Below are 19,319 nucleotides of genomic sequence, written 5' to 3'. Positions count from 1 at the left end.
GCAATAAATTACATGGTGACCCTAACTCTACATGAACTCTCTAACAGGCAATAAGATGGATACTTCAGTGTTGGCATCGCTGTCCAGATTTCCTCCAGGCCTGAAAACAACCTAAGCAGAAGGTGCTGTACTTATGTGTCTGGACTTTTTAGCAATGGACTCAAATTTGGCTTTTCCTTTGAGGACCTGATGGAACAGCACTAAGATCAGTCAGGCAAAGTTAACTTTGCTCCAGAATATTCTATTTCTTCACTGGTACTGAGTCACAGAAGGGTAGGCCTTTTCAAGAAGTTTTCAAATTTCGTCTTTGGTGGGGTGGGGAGTGAAGGAGCCACAGAAACTTTTCCCCCTTGAAATCTTGCTCAAAACCCTACTAAAATACTGACTACTACATAAAAAATAAAGAAGTTTCTTCTATATAGCACAGGGAACTAACTATATTCAAAATCTTGTAGTAACCTATAATGAAAAAGAATATGAAAATGAGTATATATTTGTATATATATGACTGAAACATTATGCTGCACACCAGAAATTGACACAACATTGTAAACTGACTATACTTCAATTAAAAAAATGGAAAAAAAGTAATTAAAAAATTCGGTAAACAAGGACCTACTGGGACCTCCTATAGCAGAGGGAACTATATTCAATTACTTATAATAAGCTATAATGGAAAAGAATCTGAAAATATATCTATATGTGTACAACTGAATTGCTTTGCTGTACACCTGAAACCAACACTGTAAATCAACTACACTTCAATAAAAAACAAAGTTAAAAAAAGCCCCTACTACATAAAAGTGAGAAAAGCCAAGCTTCTCCGGTGCAGCCAGGAGGTCAAGGCACACATGAATGTCTCATCCACTAGAAGAACCTGTATCTCCCTTGCTCATCCTCAAGGAGGGCCCTGAAACACCTCCTTAGCTGGCTCAGAGAACTGAAGTCGGAAAACTACTGGTTTAGTCCAATTCCTTTCATTTACAAATGGGGAGAATGTGGTTCATTTCATCTGCTCTTTCCCACGTATTACAATTTGATTCTCTCTCCTGGTAATTCTGCAAGCAAAGCCCTTAGTCAAGAGCAGGTGGTCCACATTAATTGTCATAGAAAGCTCTGTCTTCTAAAGGGCCCTGAGCACACCTTATAACAAGGAAACAAATAGTTTTCTAGACTGTAACTAGCAGACTCAAACAGAGTCACTCAAAACAACCAAATGTGGAGCCTATCTGTATCTGTTTCTTTCTCCGGAGGAAAAGTAGAATAGGAGATGAAAAAAATATGGAGGTTTTTTTAAATTGAAGTATAGTCAGTTACAATGTGTCAATCTCTGGTGTACAGCATAATGTCCCAGTTGTGCATATACATATAATCATTGTCACATTAAAACATGGAGTTTTAAATCTATTTTTAAAATTCAGGTTCCAAAGTGAACATATATCCTGCTTCTAATAACTACCAAGGAAATCACTGAAAAGAATGATGGTAACATATGAAGATGTCCGTCACAGTTCTGTTTATAACCATATAATGTACACGCATCAAGACAAAGTGTAGGAGAGAAGAGAGGGGAAAGATAGAACAGAAAAGAAAGAGGACTGTTACTGAGGCAATGGAATTCTAATGATTTATCTCTCTCTGCCTCCCCGACTTTCTTTTAATATGAAACCAAACCAAACCAAAACACAGAATGCAAAGAGCGCTTACCACCGAGACTTTGCTCACTACATCTCTTGCCACTGCTAAGCCCTGAGCAAAAGTACGGGCTGCCACAAAAGCACGAGTAACCTGGAGCTTCAGCTTCCGAGGGACGTCTCCAAAGGGCTTCAGCTGCTCCGTGTACTTGCTCACGCATTCCAGATACTCATCTGTAAAGTGGTACTGGGAGTTCACCAGGCGGAACATCCGCTCCAGAAGGCGAGCCCAGAAGTCATTGAGCATTTCCTCCAGGTTCACATTTCCCACCACGTAATAGCGCTTCAACTCTTCGAAGAGATCTTTAAATAGCTCAGAATTCTGCATGTATAAGCGGCCGTAAGTCTTCACAAACATGTCATTCAGGGATTTCTCCGCATTTTCAAGTAGTTCTTTGAAGAATTCTAAAAACAACCCCCCCAAAAAAAAGACAGAAAAAAGAAAGCGTTCTCAGTCATTAAATAATGGAGTGATTTTCACATACATTTGAAAACTGGGGAAAAAATCATGAAATTAAATTGGAAAACATGCTTGTTTCTGGGTAATTTGGCAGCTCTGATGGTTTGACAATGAAAGGAAACCTATGTCACAGAGTCACTTACATATGTGTCTATGTCTAAGAGAGGGGGGAAAAATGAAATTTTTAACCAGTGACTTCTCAGGAACCAATATAAAACTGTCTCCCCGTCCCTTCCCTGTTCCCTCTGTCCCTCTCTCCTTCAGTCACAAGGTAAAGAACTGGATAAAAACGAATGCCGAAAACACGAGGTTTCCCAGAACTTTTCACTACAAGAATCTGAACCAAAGTTATTAATGCCTTCTAATTGTAACCTGATCCCAGCACAGGTGTTCTCGGTGTTCTCCAAAGGTGCTGTTTTATTTAGACATGATTGTTTTTTCTTTTCTCCTCCTTACATCTACATGACATATCAGAAAACTGCTTGGGAAATGCTTGAGGCCAAGAAACGTGACGAAACACTCCCCACAATCAAGAAAATAAGTTCTCAGATGTTCCCTGTGACATTTGTACAAATTGGGGTGTCCAGAGTGACCTCGAGTTCCTAGAGGATTCATACGGTCACATCATGAGATTCTTTCCAGTCTCCCTTGAGAGAGAGAAATGAAATGAATAACAGATTCAACTATAGATTTGATGTATTTATAAGACAGCAAGGAAAAATAACTGGAAAAAAAAAAAACAACACCTGTTTTTTCTTTCAGGTTTACTCTCCGGTCACCACATACTCACACAGACTAAATGTTTAAGACTTTAATCTCTTAAATACAAATGAGTTCGTCCTGAAGCTTTCCTCAGAAAGTTCAATGAAGAGAGGGGGGCTAACGGTATATCTGTAACATTAACCACTGTTCAAAAATCTATGTCTGATATAAAAATAAACACCTCAGGATACCGAGTTTGTAAGCAGGAAATGTAATAAATACCAAAGCAAAATATAAGGACCACAGCAGGAAAGCAACCACCTCGAAGTGAACAGGGAGCACAACAGAAACACGACCCCCCCCCCCCGAAAGCCAGGACATCGGCCAGCCTGCTGAAATGCCGCAGCTCCACAGAACCATTCTCCTCTCACGCGGGGTGGGCAGATCAGAGGCTGGTAAGTCATTCCAAATAGTTTCTCAAAACCTGGACTGAATCCCCGAAGCTTGGGGCCGAAGTCCACGCGTAGTCCTCTGGGGTCCAGCTTTTGAAACGATGTGTTTTGTGTGCGTGTCTGTGTGTGTCTGAGGGAAGGCGCCCTCTCCTTTTCCTTTTGTTTACTTTTTCTTTTTCCTACCGTTTGCCTTTTATTTCCTGGCCTTTCTTCAGAGAAAGGGAAATTCCCATTACAACTGCACAGCCTGGCATTTGTACCCAAGTTCTCTCCCTGGAAGAAGACCAGAAAGTACACAAGGAGGCGAGGGGAACCACATGAAAAGAGTTGCGCAAATCAGGTACCTGGGAAGGCCTCTTAGTCTCTCCCAAATCCCAAGTGGTCCTAAGTGTGGTCCCACGTGACAGGCATGTACCAACATCAATCACCAGAACCCAAGCTCTTGGATCCCACCCTAAAATCTACTGGATCAGAAACCCTGGGGGTGGGGTCTAGCCATCTGGGACTCTGCTCTACCTGAAAGATTGAGAACCAAGACTCTAGCCAATGAAGCATCTCCCAGTTTACCTCTCACTAGCAACCAGCTAGTGAGATGGGCTGAATGTGAAGCATTCAGGGTAAGCGTTAATGTTTTAATTAAGGGAAAACAGATTTCCAACAAATCGGGTTTTTAAAAACCTGTGTTACATTCTTTGGTGTCATTTCTTGAAGATATTTTGGGCATGAATTTCCTTGTGTAGAAGAGTGTCTGAACTAAGAGTCAAGATGCAGGTAGCACTTTTCTGGAATTCAAAGTTGGGGAGTCTCAGGGTGAGAAAAGACCTTAAATGTCACCTGGTCCACTTGCCACACCGCACTTGAATCACTGGCATCCTTGCCAGGCGGTGCTGGCTCCTCGAGGACATGAAAGAAGGAACACCAGGTTGTGTTATGACATGCCCAGTGTGTGGCCCAAATCGCTCACCCGTATTGGAAAAAGAAAGCCTGGTCACAGAGATGAACACGGAAGCCTTGCATCAATCCAGTGCTACTAATACTTTACCATCCAAAAGAGCAGATTCCGAAGGCAAACTTAGGTCCTTCCTATCTTGGATTTTTATTATATCACTCATAAAATTGGCACACATCATTGAGTATAGAAACGGGATGTTGAGAATTATTTGACTTGTGCTTTCATGACTCATTAAATAAGTAATTCTGAATACTCACTTGCATTTCTAATGAATGGCACCTACAGTTGTGCCGTTTTTAAGGATGGAGCCAGAGTGGCATGTCAAGCTTAGTTTTAATTGAAAATGTCTATGAAATGTCAGAGTTCATCCTTTAGGCTCGAAAGTCCTCCAGGTCAAAGAAACATAAAAAATTTTAAAAAAGAAAAGAAAAGAAAACATTCTTAGAGTTCTTCATTCAGGTCAAAAGCCTATGGGTTGGGTTTGGGTCTAGGTATATAAAATACAGCTACTTTGGAGTATAGGAGGAATGACCCAATGATCCAATGAAGAACAGGATGGATTTCAACTCCACATGCCCTCTATCCAATATTTCCATGGACCTTAGTTTATTTCCTGGGAATCAAGTTCTGTATAGGGAGGTTTTGTGTGTCTGTGTGTGTGTGTGATGTTAGCTTATATTTAAAGAGCTTAGCTTGGAGCTATATACGTACTAAATTCTAATTCATTTAATCATTCAGAAAATTAATTTCCTTTCCTTTATGTTTTAAAAGATTCTTTAACATGGCCATGTAAGTGGCAAATATAAAGATTCTTTGAGAGGATTATATATAGAAATTCTATAAAACTGATATAAGGAGTTTAAAATCTGATAATTCAATCTCTCCAAATGGCAATGCGATTTGACGAGTATGTACTGAGTGGGTGTTATGGGCTCAAATCAAAGCACACAGTTTTACCATATGTCTTACCTTTCTCCTATCCAATCCGAATGAAATGAAACTTTCTAGAAAGACCAATTTTCTCCATCTAACTCACCTTTACTATACCGCCACTTTCCACACACTTTGACAGTTTTATGAGTGAACCAGAGATTTTTAAAGCATCTATAAAACCCTTAATCCTTCATTTCCGAAAGCAAGTTTTTAAATATTCATCTATTTCACCTACAGAAGTCAACAGAACAAAAGTCAAGGGATCTAAAAAACTCCAACTCATTTCTCCTTAGACTCGTCCTTGCTGGCCCTGTTAAATGGGACTATTCTACCTCTGCTTCTTGCCTCAGAGGCCTTTTAAGGATGGCAGACATAATTTAAATTCTAAAATCCATATCACTGAGATACAGTATCAACCGAAGCATAGTAATTGGCTGTAAGGGAAAAAAAAAAAAAGGTTGGGGGGGGGAAGGACCTTTTGCATCTGTTCCTCTTATCAAAGGCACAGCTCTGATATGTTTTTGTGTAATTCCTTCACATCCCCATGCCCCTTTTTCCTCCCATGACATTCCCCTCTACAATGGAGAACAGAACACAAATGAGACATTCAAGACCTGGTCTCCAGCCACCAATCGCAACTTCATTAATCAATGCTCATCTCCACTTTTTGCCCCATTATTCAGAACTCAGATTCAGACCATAACTGCTGAAGAAAAACTGTGTAGGCCTGACACATCTAGCAATCATCCCTAAATAAACATTACGCCTGAAGCCAATGATAAGACACTTGATGGCTAAGAGAGAAGCGGCCAGCTGCGGTGTAAACCAGAGCTCCCCAACGATCAGAAGCTGAGTTAATTGGAAATTAGATCTCCCTTGCAGCAACTGCCTGTATTCATGAAAACTGCTGCTCAGGGAGTCTGTTTTAAGTTGACGCTATTGGTGTCTTGAAAGAAGAGTCAGAGAGGAGACAGTTGATGAGCATTTGAAATATAGTGTCTGTGATCAGGATTTACTTCTTCAATTTTCAGTTTGGGGGCTTAAGGATTTATGTTTAATAGGATCGAGCAACCCGGTGCTACTGCTAGGGCTCATGAACAATCACTGAACATAGGAATGGAAACAGACACCGTAACACACCAGGATCTAAGTGACACAGCATGACACAGTGGGAAAAGCATGGGATGTCTCATTTATGAGCTGGGTGACCTTGACTGGCCAGAAGATGTGAGACTCTGTTGCTCCATCCATTAAATGGGGCTACTACTGCTCACCTCATATGAATAATGCCTGGCACTCAACAAATGCCCAATAAATGGACACTATTCATAATATGTGAGATGTTATTGCCACCTTCAGAGCTTCTTTAGGTCTACAGTCATTAAAAAAAAAAAATCTTCCAAGGCTGGTTTTTATCTTTCCTGGCAGAGTCATATATTATCCATCTGGGGGAACATAAATTAGGCCCAAGCTGCTGGAGATTGGGTAAGAAGACCCGAGGCCTTATAAACCTGGGAGCAGTTTATCCAAAGGAAATACTCCATGGAGCTAACTTCCAAGGCCGTGAAATGTCCCAGACATCTACGAGGGTGGAGCGACCCCTGAGTGAAAACCATGAAATAGAGAAACCTCAAGCCAGGGAAGAGATTTTACATGATATTAAAGGAGAGTATCATACACAGCACATGTATTTAAAAAGATCAAGGCAAAGAATTAGGGAAAGGAAAATTAAGAATTAAGCCGCAGGGCACTGCCCTGCCCTCGCCCTGTGTTTCACGGACATACTACCTTCTTCGCCAGAAGTCAGCTCAGTGCAAGGTTTGAGCTAAGAGACAGGGAGACAGCGAGTATTTTCCAGCGCTAAAATGTGATCATTCTTAATGTCAGTAGTACCAATTTAACATGGGAAAAAACTAGAGTGAAAAGGCAAAACTTTTCCATATAAAAGTTTTCTATGTAAATATCCTGTCTTTTAAAAAAAGAACACCATGTACTTCTGGACCTTCTTTTCCCAGCTACTTGTCTTGCATCAAATAAACATTCAAAATTCTTGAAACAGGTCAAAAAGGCCCTCAGTTCTGCTATTAAATGCCATTAGTTACTGCTTTATAAACAATCGACCGGCTATTGATTAATGAGCTAGAATGCATTCTAGAATTGACCTGTGACCTGAAGAGATTGGGAGCCCTTTCTATTCAGTCCATTTGCTTGGTGCTATAAATTACCACCTTGTATTTATATTATTAGGAAGCTGCCTTTTACATATAAAGATTCATTTCCTCTTTACTGTAAAGGCTGTATTTCACAGCCCTGGGGTGGCGTGCAAATGTTCAATTACCACATCAACAAAATTCCTAACAAAGAAGCCTCCTTGCAAATGCTACAAATCATACTTCTCACACTGTTAAAACTCTGTTAAGAGTTATACCCATCCATTCTCTCACCCCAGATCAAGAATTTGATGAAGAACAGCTCACAGAAACATCTACAGATGTAAGGAGAAAAGGAAATTTAAGCAAGCCTCTAACTGACCGAAACCAAACCGCAACTTTGGTTTATGACTACCTCCTCCTCGGGTCTCAGATTTTGGGTAAAGTCTGTGTAAGTTTTGAACAGGCACTTTCCTCTAGCTTGGCAAAATCTCACTCCTCGGGAGTGCCTGCTGGGGCACCATGTTTTAAAAGGGCATGTACTTGACTGATGTTCGTCAAATGTAGCACAACAATAGACCTCTCCTAGGACGACAGGCGTGGCACTTACTAGGGGCTGTTAACATATGAAAAAGGGCTCGGACCCGGCCAAAGTAGGAGCAGCCCTTTCTTCCCAAGGTTACTTTTATTAGTTAATTCATTTTCAATGCAAAAGCTCCTCATGTTTCTCCCTGCGAACATGGCCAGGGACACTGGCTCAGGACTGGAAGGTCCCTTCCACTGGACCTCATTCCATTTCTACTAACTCCCAACACCAGCTAGCTAAGTCACTTGAAGCACATCTGCACCCCTTCTCATTGGAAAGTGCCCAGACGGATGGGGGCTTGGGTGAGTAAGCAATGGGGGGTGGGGAGGGCCATCCCAAGTGTTCCACAAACTAACCCCTCAGTGGATCTATGATATAGCCTCATACACCAACCTTACAGTGCAGCCTCTCTGCTCATGATCTAATAGCAAGAGAAAAATCAGGACACAAAACAGCATCATCAGTTATGATTCCAATTTGTACGTATGGAGTATGTGTTATCTACCTGAACCAAAAAAAGGTGAGGTAAATACAATGGTGATGGTTGGGTGTTGGAGACCCGGCATGATTATTTTTTCAATATGCTTCTCAATTTTTGTTCATGCCAATTTTTCAGTGATATTTTATAATCAGAAAAATAATATACCTCATGTTTTCAAAATTGACTTATTTCCCTTTTATTCTATTCATTCAACTGAAATGCTGGAGGCTTTGATGCACTTTTCTACCTCTTCCAAATTGTCTGCAGTGAGCACTGTGATACTTACAAAAAATCAAAAAAACAAAAACACCAAACGTAAACCACCACCAAAGCAGTTCTTACATTTTTCATAAAGATACATTTTTTTCCTATTAAGTCTTCCTTTCAAATTGTAGTAACTTGAAAAATATGGAAAGGTATGAATCCAAACTACCCAGAATCCCATGATTAAGAGAGAACAACGAAGCTTTACTGAATTTCTTTCCAGTCTTTTTCTATTAAGATAGATATTGTCACATGGTTGAGATCATACTGTATTTATACTCTGTTTTCATGTACCACTGTACGGTTAGCTTTTCCTATATGACTAAGGTGTTTGGAAACATTTTTAACAATCGCCTACTATATCACCATATGGACCGATCATAAGGTAATCAATCATGAGGCATTTAGGCTGATTTCCTATTGTAGATTCTTATACATAATGCTGAGATGAACATCCCAGTACATAAATCTGTATGCAGATCTCTTTCCTTGAGAAAGAAAGGTACCTAGGACTAGAACTATTGAATCAAAGGGTATGAACCTATTCCAAACTTCAGATACATTGCCAAACGCACCTCCAGAAAAGGTGTGCTCAGGCAGCACCCTCCCCCTGCTGAAGTCATAGTTATTACAAGAGTTTTGACTGCTCTGCTAACCCTTTCAAGAGAGGGGGTGATGGAGATGGGCCAGGATGATGACCAAGGAAGGCCTGAACGGCTTGGGAATTCTCTCAGTCTATCAGTTGGAGTCCCGGCTAGATCAAGTAAGCCCTTTTGTTTGCCTGGACAGGCAGGAGCACGGAAAAGGGTGAGCAGAAGTGATGAACAAGGCTCTAAACCGCCAGGCTCAACACGCCAACACAGTAGATAAAGGCAGTTCAGCTGAAGCTCTTCCATGTGTTTACTCGCCTCCAAGCAGATCGCCTGCTTCCTGCTGACACCTGGCCTTCTTCTGAAGTCCAAGTGAAGAGCAGGGGCCCACAGTGAACGTGCTCAGGGCTCCCTGGGGCCCTCACAAGCATCTTCAGTCCGATGAGCTAGCCCGCGCCAGAGCCACAACCGGTCACACTTGAGGTAACAACTTAAACGGCAGAAAACCATCAATACAGCCATGCATGTGTGTAGTCTGAGCTCTCGATTTGATTCCAGTAAGCTGGCGGGGGCTCACTCTCATCGTTTCATAGAGAGATTATCAAAGAATTACCCAAAATATCCAGCATTTTCATCTCCTTTTCATGGAAAAAAAAAGCAGGAAATGAAACTGTAAAACACAGACTAGCCACACTTTCCAACCAAATCGAAGACCTGTGGTATGATCTGGAAGGAACACTGCATTTGCGGGAAGGCCAGAGGCCTCGTGGCTTTCTCTGTACTGTCGTGGCTACTCATTCTGCCTACTTGCTGAGCTATAGAAGGTTTTTTTTTTTTTTAAAAAGCAACAAATTTTACAAAGATGTCTTAATGAATGAGATCTGAGGTAAGGGTCAAAAACAATCCTCTGTTATATGTATTTTATACATTTCTATGACACATTTATTTTGAGGATGTTTAAGACTTTTTTTTTTAATGTTAAAAAACCTCCCAGGAGTTCATTAGTAAGTCAGTCTAGCCATGCAAAGGACAATAATAAAAGCATGTAGTTGAAAAATACTTACGGGCAGGGGTCAGGAAAATTCCAGAAATTTCAGCTTAGCTAATGGCCATGAAGCTTAGTTGGCTCTATTTGTCTTTCATAGGCACGTGAATTCTAATGCTTTCAATTCACTGAGCATCCACACTGGTTTCCCTACTGGCCTAATAAGGTAATGGTCAGGATGAACCGTGGAAAAGTTTTAGTCAGTGATTAAAACACAGATTTGGCTACATCTGAAGAGTGGCCACCCTTCCCTTAAGCTCTCAAACCCCCTTGTTTTCTATCATTTCACAAAGGCAGGGCATGAAGCACTCTTCAGAAAGATGGGACAGACAATTATTTCTTTTATGTGCGTTTTAAGCTAATTCAGAACATTTCTACTATTATTCGAGTTAACAAGCTTCGGGCTCATGGGAGGGTTTTCAAAGACCTGGGGAAAGTAGCGGAGAGTTAAGAAATGATAGAAGGGAAATAGAGGGTACCATGCAGACGGCTAATTAACATCTTGTAAGACCTTTCACTGAAGCAGCTGGTCTAGTCACATGTTTAGAAGATTCACAGAATTTGTAGAATTGAAAGGGTCTTTACAGAGCATCAAACTCAACCCCTTCATTTTATGGATGGGAAAACTGAGACCAGTTAATTGCCCCAGGTCACACTGGGTTCACAGCAGAACCAGGCTGACAATTCCGTGGACTCTGCCTCCTGCCCAAAGTTGCTACATTTGCTCCCCAAACCGCAAATTAAAAGTTTTCCCAACGGACAGGCATCAGACAACATCTTTATCCTTAAATTTTCTTTTAAAATGCAAAATATCTGGCAAATAATTTGATTCGGGGAGTCTGTAGGCAATAATACACCTTTGTAGTTGTTAACATCATTTTCACTGTGTAATTCAGAACTATAACTCGGCACCTCTAATCTTCTTAATCTATTTGCGTTGTTTGATTTAGCTATGCTTCTTTCAAAAACAACTAGCCTCTCACAAAATGCGACATTTTGGGGTGGGTCTTTATGTTGTGGTCCCCAAACACGGATTATGCCCCACTTCCATTATTTCTATTCCCTTTGCCAAGCAAGTCTTTCAAAGCCCCCTGAAGTATCTGATTAGCACATTCATGAGACAACGGATTCAGCTATGTTAATTAGCAGGTCTACTTCAAAAAAAAAAAAAAAAAAAAAGAAAAAAGAAAAAGAAAAGAAAAGAAAAGAAAAAAAAGAAAAAAGAAAAATTCCCAAAACTGGCCAAGAGGGGGAGCAGCTAGCACTGTCACTACCATTTTCTGGCTGGCTGTCTCTAGCCTAGAATGGGAGATTTCTGGTATTGAATATTCTAAGGTAAAGAGTAGATAAAGATTATAGTGTAGGAAAATAAAGAGGTGAGTCCTTAAACTCAGGGGTACAGGTTTAAAATATGGGACTTCTGAGATTGGGGGAGCAGGGGAGGGACGTGCTGCTTAAAGTTCTTCTGTAGGTCAGCCAGGTCTGAAAACATACGCACGCATGCAGCTTACAACTTAAAAACCGCCTTATACACTGTATATTCTCTTTGTATGTGCAAGCAGTAAAAAATCAAACATGCAGAACAAAAATGGACTTAGAAACAAGGGGACTACGGAGCAGAGCTGGTGTTCAAACTCTGACCACAGCTCAGTGCGGCCGCATAATAGGATGATTTCTACTTAAAGGAAAGCTAATCCCCTAAAAGCCTCTAAACCTTACTTTTATCTGCAAGTTTATAAAAAAAAAAAGTGTTCCTGCCTTAGAAAGAAGGGGTATCTCATAAACATGACTGAAGTTTTGATGACCGAGGAAGTTGCTTGAGGTCAGCAGCACCACTTCACGTGTATACGGTTAAGCCTGGGGACAGCCGAAGATGTTCCTCTGAGGTTGTCTGATCGCCTATGTCCCCACGTGTCCCTTGCTATCTCCTCAGTCCTCATCCCCAGCCTTCTTTGGGCCACCTTGCTGCCCCTATTTTGGGTCTTCAGGTGCCATCTTGGTACTCTGCCAACCAACTTCCTCTCTTCCATTCACATCAGTAACCCAGGGTTTGGCTTTTACAAAGGCTTGGACAATTCTTCGATCAAAGCATCCCCACTCTGGATTTCTGAGAACCACCACAGCCCCTATACCATTTCACTTAACATCCTCTCTAGGCCTTGTGCAGTATTGGCAGGTCATAGTTGCCAACCTTAAAAAAAAAAAAATCAATAAATGCAGCACCCACTGGAGAACTATGGTTTGTTGGACACCAGTCAACTTAAGTTTTACCATATAAAGCAGTTCATTGTCTCTGAAAACCTGACTTGGAGGAAATACGCAAAGCATCCCAGTTCTGTTCTGAGCTCCAGACCAAAGACATCTCAGCTACTACTCCTTCGAAAAAAATTTCAGTCTATGCTCACTACCTGTCTTGTCAATGCCATATTTTAATTTGAAGTCAGAAGAAACAAACTGGAGTTTCGTAACCCTTTTTCATGACCAGTTTTCAAACTGATAAAGAAACAGTGTTAAACAGATTTATTGAATGTGAAGCCTGGTAGGGGAGGGCAAAGGAAATTTTTTCAGTCCTTTTCAAAAAAAACATATGTTAACACTTACTGATAAACTTTCTCTGTATGGTTTTTTAAAAACTACACATTGCAGTCATACAAGAAGGACTATAAAACCATGGGGAAAGAGAAGGAGAAAGAACAGAAAGTCACTCACATCTATGGACGCCACACCAGGAGGAGACACGTCTAACAAGAAATGGGGTGGCTTGGAGGTGGTGACCTTGGAACTAGCCTTATCTTCACTCCATCATGCTACCAATAGGCTAGCCATTTCCAAAGAGCTGCAGCAAATTTTTCCTTCTAAATGCCATTACCAAACCCCCAAGTGGTAATTTTTCAGTACCTGCTTCTGAAGTTTTCAAAGATGACCATCTGATTATCTTTCTAAGTTTTCTCCTCAAAGAAAAGAAACTGCTTCAGCTACCATCTTGGATGAGAAAGGCCATAGTCCAAAGAACAATACCATTCTTTCCAGTAATCATCCTGATAATTTAGTGGCCACGAGACAGAGGTGGTCTGATGGTGTCTTTTGCCAATAACACTCATCTTCACGTGGTGTTAACATATTGTTAAATATTCTTCACTGTTACAGCCTGTGCGTTGGGGAAGTATGGGATAATAAACAGGACTTCTAGATACATAAGTTACTTCCATCCATCCAGGGAAAGGAGATAAAATTAAGACTAACACAACTTTGCATACACAGTGTTGGGGGAAAATAGCACAATAAATGGCACAGGACACAAACATTTTAGTTTGACTACATTACAAATGAAATTATGCTTTCGTCGTCTGGCCTAGGAATCTACCCATGCTTATTAAATCAGTTATAAGTTTCAAATAACAAATCTCAAAGCTAACATTGGAAATACAACCTGTTCTTTAGCTAGGGACTGCCTTATCAGCTCTATCAAATCTAATTTAGTCCAACTTTTCACCATGGTAATGAGCCCTTTGCAGAAAGACTCAAAGACATTTCACATCTCGCGAATTTGCCTTGTACGTCTTCCCCACACAGAATGTCAAGAAAAGCACGCTTCAAAGGTACTATGTAATTAGAATGGCCTTTAAGACAGGCACAAAGGAAATCATTCCTATTAAAATTAAATCTACTTCATAACAATCTTCAAACTGAGTGAACAGCACCAGGAAAAAAAAAAAAAAGACTCCTGAGGTGTTTTGGACCACAGATTCCAGTTTTTAAAGTCTGTTATCTGTTACTTGGCTTCAGGGATGCCTGAAGTGCCTCTCACTTGGCTCACGTTGGCTATGTCATCACTCTGAAAAGAGAGTGTGCGTGAAAAGAGAGAATCCGTGTTTGGCACCGGGGATTGAATTGGGTTTGGTTGTGGCCTTCCAAGGATGGACTCAAATGAGGCTGGGGCTGGGGCCCAGCTTCAGGAAGACTCCACAGGGTAGGTGCTACTTCTGGGTCCATGCTGCATGGAAACTCAAGAACTGAGCTTTAATCCTGCCTGTGTTCTACAGAGCTTCAAGAAATTTGGATTGTCTTTGGGGGATCCATTTTGAAACTGCATTTGAAGTCCAGCATGTGCCGAATCTCTATGATGAGTCTAAGTTTTCAGAGGCCTGCTTTTTATTAGGGAGATTTTTTCTTAAGTGACTTGCGTCAACAACACTATTCTGTGTTCACCCAAGAAAATAAATGAAAGCATTTAAATTAAACTTCTTTAATCTATTTTTTGGCTCCTGGTGACCATATTTCCATAATGGCTACCATACCATACAGATCCTCGTGGATCTGGAAGGATTCTAGCAATAAAGCTGGAAGGCTAACTTGCCCCTGGGATCCAACAAGGAGAAGATCTTGGGAGAAAACTTAAGCGCAGAGAGAAGAAAGGAGCGATCATCAGTGACTTCACTGTCAGCTAATAAATGTGACTTGACTCAAAGGTATAAAACAAATTCAAGAGCAAAGCAAATATGTAAGCTGACCAGGGTTCCAATACATACCATCAAACTTCTTATAACGGGAAGCAAAGACAGCTTGCAAATGATTGCACTGTTCGCTGACCACACTTTTGAAATCATCTTTACTTTGCAGGCTGTACTTCTCCTCCATCTCTTGAGAGCAGCAGGTATAATCCTGGGGACAGATCTTCAGATGATCACCTGGAAGATAAAATGTAGGCCAATCAGTCTCCATCATCACTCATCAAGTCCAAGAGGGATGAGTTTGATTTAGGTGCACATGCTTGGCTTTATTTCTGTCCATGAGATTCCTGCGAAGGCCCAGGCCTCGTGTGTACCAGAATAGTTTCATTAAGCTAAAACTATTGAGGCCCTTCTTGGAAAAATAAAATAAAGCCACCTCCATGAGATAAAAGAACCTTCCAATGAGGAAGATTACAGCAGAGGAAAATCCGTGTGGCCAGTAAAGGGAGTATCATTCAATATCAACCCAAGACTCTCATAAATTCTTTGACAGTGGATGCTAACTGCTATGCATGTCGCGTAAATGAGGCATTGTTCGGCTAGCGTGGGGGGCTCACACTCAGAGGGGGCATCCTTAATGAAGAAGAGTTTATAAAATATGTGGCAACAACCAAAAACTGAGCAAATACATGAGGAGCAGATGTGGGAAAGCAAAGGGATACGTGCATTTTAAGGGGTTGTCAGCCAAGAGGAAACAATGACGTTCACGCTGGGTCACAAAGGGTGATGTTCAATGATTCTCAGTTTTAAGATTTTTCTCAGGGGTGGGGTACATATAGCACAGAAGCAGAGTGCGAGCTTAGCATGCGCACGAGATTATGGGTTCAATCCCCAGTACCTCCATTAAAAATACAAACAAACCTAATTACCTCTCCTCCACCAAAATTTTTCTAATTAAATTAAAAACAAAAAGACTCTCTTGTCCAGTGTCTTATGTACAGATGTTAGACACTATAGTATTGACCCTATGATTGTGTGCGGCGTCGCCACTCATCCCAGTATAGACTAATGGCTTCCAGTAGATGTAATCTTTATGTAGTGATGGAGCCTTAAGGGTCAAGACAAATGTCAAAGACACATTCACCCCGCAGCAGCTCAAAGCACAAACTATTTCCCTCCCCTACACCAACTATATACAGTCTGGATGTGTGAGTTTGGACAGCTTCTTTTTATAAATCCTGAACTTCACCCATGCCCTGTTCCTCCCGTCACAGAACAAAAATTGTGCTTGGAACAGACCATATCTCTCCCTTACAGTGACCAAGAGACATGATGCCCTCAAAAAATCAGCCCCACTGGGTAACATCACTTCAGCCACTCCAACAGTGATAGGTGCAGTACAGGTGCCCTTGGATAATTTTGTACAGATGTTCACAAGGATTCAGCTTCACTGTTCCTTCTGCTATTGCTGTGCATGCTCCATGTGAGACAAAGGGGGTCTACAAAGAACCAAGACCTCAGGAACTCAGGATGGAGTATACTGAAGACATAGGAGCCTCAGTGGTAAACGTGTACAGTAGGTCAAGGGAAGAAGAACGAAGAGCAAATCCTTTTTAACAACACTAGTCATGGGAATGAAATGGGTCGTGAGCTGGCCACTGCTGTTTCTTGGCTGTGTGTGCTTATAGGAAATAAGTCTCCCCCTCAGCTAGATACCAAAGTAGCTTTGGGGAGGGGGCATATTTCAGATGACATTGTATTGACGCTGTATTTGACTAACACTAGGGTTGTCAACAGCACATATGCGAATAATTATATAACATATATATTCCTGATCACTCTTCCTTCTTGGCCTATTAAAAAGTAGGGAAGAGTGTTACTGCCAGACAAAAACCGGGTATGCAGCATTAAAGGACTATTTCAAGAAGAGAAGGGAAACAATCTTCAAATTAACTTCCTCACCCAGAAACCGCTAAAAGCTTCTTTTGGCATTTCTGAAACCCTTGGTCAACAGATAATTCTAACAAAAAAAGGTGGGGGGGGGGGGCGCAGCACGCCTTGTATGAAAAAGTTTAGAGCTGTGAGCTTGCAGACTATCTTAGATCTCATTAGTGAAAGAAGAAGGTTTGCTTGCTAAGGCTCCGTTTTCTGGAAACACCTTTGTTACAACCAAAAACAAAACCGCCTCTTCACTGGCTTAACAAGTTCACAGCAGCTGCTGGTATTGGGACAGATAATTAATGGAGACATAGCCAGTCGTCGGCTGGTTTCAGGGCTGAGTGTCTCCCCCAACACAATCTTACTTAACACAAAATCATACAAAGGACCCCACTAGTACAGTCTTTGCTGTCGCTGTATAAATCGTCCGTATCACACACACAACCCACACAGAAAATTAACTGAAATGCTCCAAATGACAACTTAGGACATACAGAACCATGTAAGTGAATTACAGAAAAGCTGCAGCTGCTTTTTAAAACTGTCACAGGCTAAAATTCATCACAGGCCGGTGAATTCCAAGTCCCTCCAAAGACCTAGCTGCAGTATGTATTGAATTCCCATGGCAGAACAGTTCACGAATCTGGGGGGAAAAAATCTATGTTCACCTGGTCTTAACAAGATTTACACATATAATAAACTAAAGGGTCACTTATTGGATCCTATCAAAATAGGCTTCTAGGACCAAGGAAAAGCACCCCTTTTTCCCATCTCTAATGTACACACAGACACATCCACAGCCTAAAGCCAGAAAATTCAAAGACAGCAGGAGAGGATAATTTTCTACATTTAAGAAGACGCCACAAGGGGCCCTCTGCACAACCTTAAGGGGATCTGCTTATATCTGAACATTGGAGTACATTTTTGTTTTGGCAATACCTAATAAAAAAGAGTCTACTTTCATTTTAGAGAGATCTTTCCAGGAAGACTTTGTCTAATGACAAAAGGCTTGCCTGTGTAAAAGATGACAAGAGGGTAGCTCCTTGGCTAATGTTTCTGCTGGCAGAGCCATCCTCCCCTCAGGACAGACAAGCCCACTTCAGTGGGCCACTTTTACCCATATAGGCCTTGAATGTACCACAAAATTTCTGCATTTCTAAAAAGCGTTACTTGCAAACGTAATATGACATTCTTGCCAAAAGCCCTACCTGACACACATGTCCAAGACACATTTGTGAATTCAATCCCCAGCCACACTTAGGCTACTGGGGATTCAGTGCCATAACCAGTTTCTGCAGATGAGAAGGACAAAGAGGGAAAGGGGGACAGGTCTCGGAACATTTGAAAATGAAACTAGAGCTCTGCACTCTGGGAAGAACTCAAGCTACTCAAATTCACTTGATTTTAAAACCTTTAATATTTCTACTTTAACCCCAGAAGTCGTTTCTATTAGGAGCCAGGGCTACGTAGCTATGGAAAGACATTCTGTCTTGTCTGTTGGAGACTGCTTCTAAAATGCTACGTGTCAATGGGAAGTGCTTTTTCTTTCTGGAGATCTCCGTTCTGCACCTGGTGTTCCCATATACTTCTCATCTAAGAAGGATATCTCAAGTTTTTCTTTAGGCTGAAAGAACTGAGCTCAGGGACGACAGAATCCAATGTGGGACAGGTAGACGAAAGCCACTGCGGGGGGTGGAGAGCAGGGGGCACATTTTTTTTAAGGGTCCTAGGTGATTCCAATACACACCATTCCTGAAGATTTATAACATGAAAGGCTTAAGCATTAGAGCCACAGAAGAGCTGAGAATCATAGTTAATCCGACAGCTCAAGTCAACAGTGGCTTATGATCTAGGACTATCATCTGTCTCCTCTCCTTCCTTAAGTCAACCTCCTGCTTCCATGACCCTTGCTCTGGAATGCCTCCTCTCCATGTACCTCTTCTAGTCCCTGAGCTCTCCCATCTGCTTTCCACTCTCTTTACTCTACTCATACCTTCCTCTCTCACCCCACTCCACCTCTTTTAACTGCACATAACATGAAACCAAAGGACTCTTTATTTGTTACACTGGTTGAGAGCTCCCTGTTCTTAATTTTAAAAGCAGGTGAATTGACGGCTTTATGGATTTCTAAGGAAGCACCTAAATTAAGTTGCTTTTTGTACATGGCCCTTGATTAGGTTTTTGCTTTGTGGGTCAGTGGCCCTCAAAAGAATAAAGGTCCTTTAGCCTTGTCCTCGGAGGCTTGGAGGAGACTCAACGAAGCGTGCTTTTAAAGCTTAACTCTATGGCATTAAAAACAAACAACAACAACAAAAAAATCACTCGAAAGAGCCAAACTTTGTTCAATCACACCAGCTCTATGTAATTTCTTTAGTCTTAATATCAATGCCTTACTTTTCAAAGTGAACAAAGACAATCACAATAAATTACTGCTCAATCCTGCCGGGTGTGTACTGGCCCTTTTTTTTTCTCTTAAGCACTTCAAATTAATGGTTAAAGCAGCAAGCATTGAATATGAGGAATCTCTTCCATCCTTTAACAGGGCTCTGAGAACTGGGCGTTCTCATTTTATTTCATTTACTCCTCTCACCAAAGGCTGGCTCTGATGTACAAACACTGTG

General features: G+C 41.3%; 1 protein-coding gene across 1 annotated transcript in view; it reads right to left on the bottom strand.

Moving 5' to 3' along the window:
• GPC4 (glypican 4) overlaps positions 1–19,319 on the bottom strand; it is a 100,834-nt gene that overhangs the window by 18,084 nt on the left and 63,431 nt on the right. Inside the window, exons 2-3 of the mRNA XM_031445948.2 lie at positions 14,839–14,997; positions 1,708–2,099 (exon numbers count right to left, since the gene is read on the bottom strand). Coding sequence (XP_031301808.2) covers positions 1,708–2,099; positions 14,839–14,997 — 551 coding nt within the window. The remainder of the gene's footprint in view (positions 1–1,707; positions 2,100–14,838; positions 14,998–19,319) is intronic.

The sequence above is a fragment of the Camelus dromedarius genome, chromosome X (assembly GCF_036321535.1).
Source record: "Camelus dromedarius isolate mCamDro1 chromosome X, mCamDro1.pat, whole genome shotgun sequence".
NCBI lineage: Eukaryota > Metazoa > Chordata > Mammalia > Artiodactyla > Camelidae > Camelus > Camelus dromedarius.
Note: the sequence above shows the minus strand (reverse complement) of the source record. Positions and strands in the feature narration are given on the sequence as shown.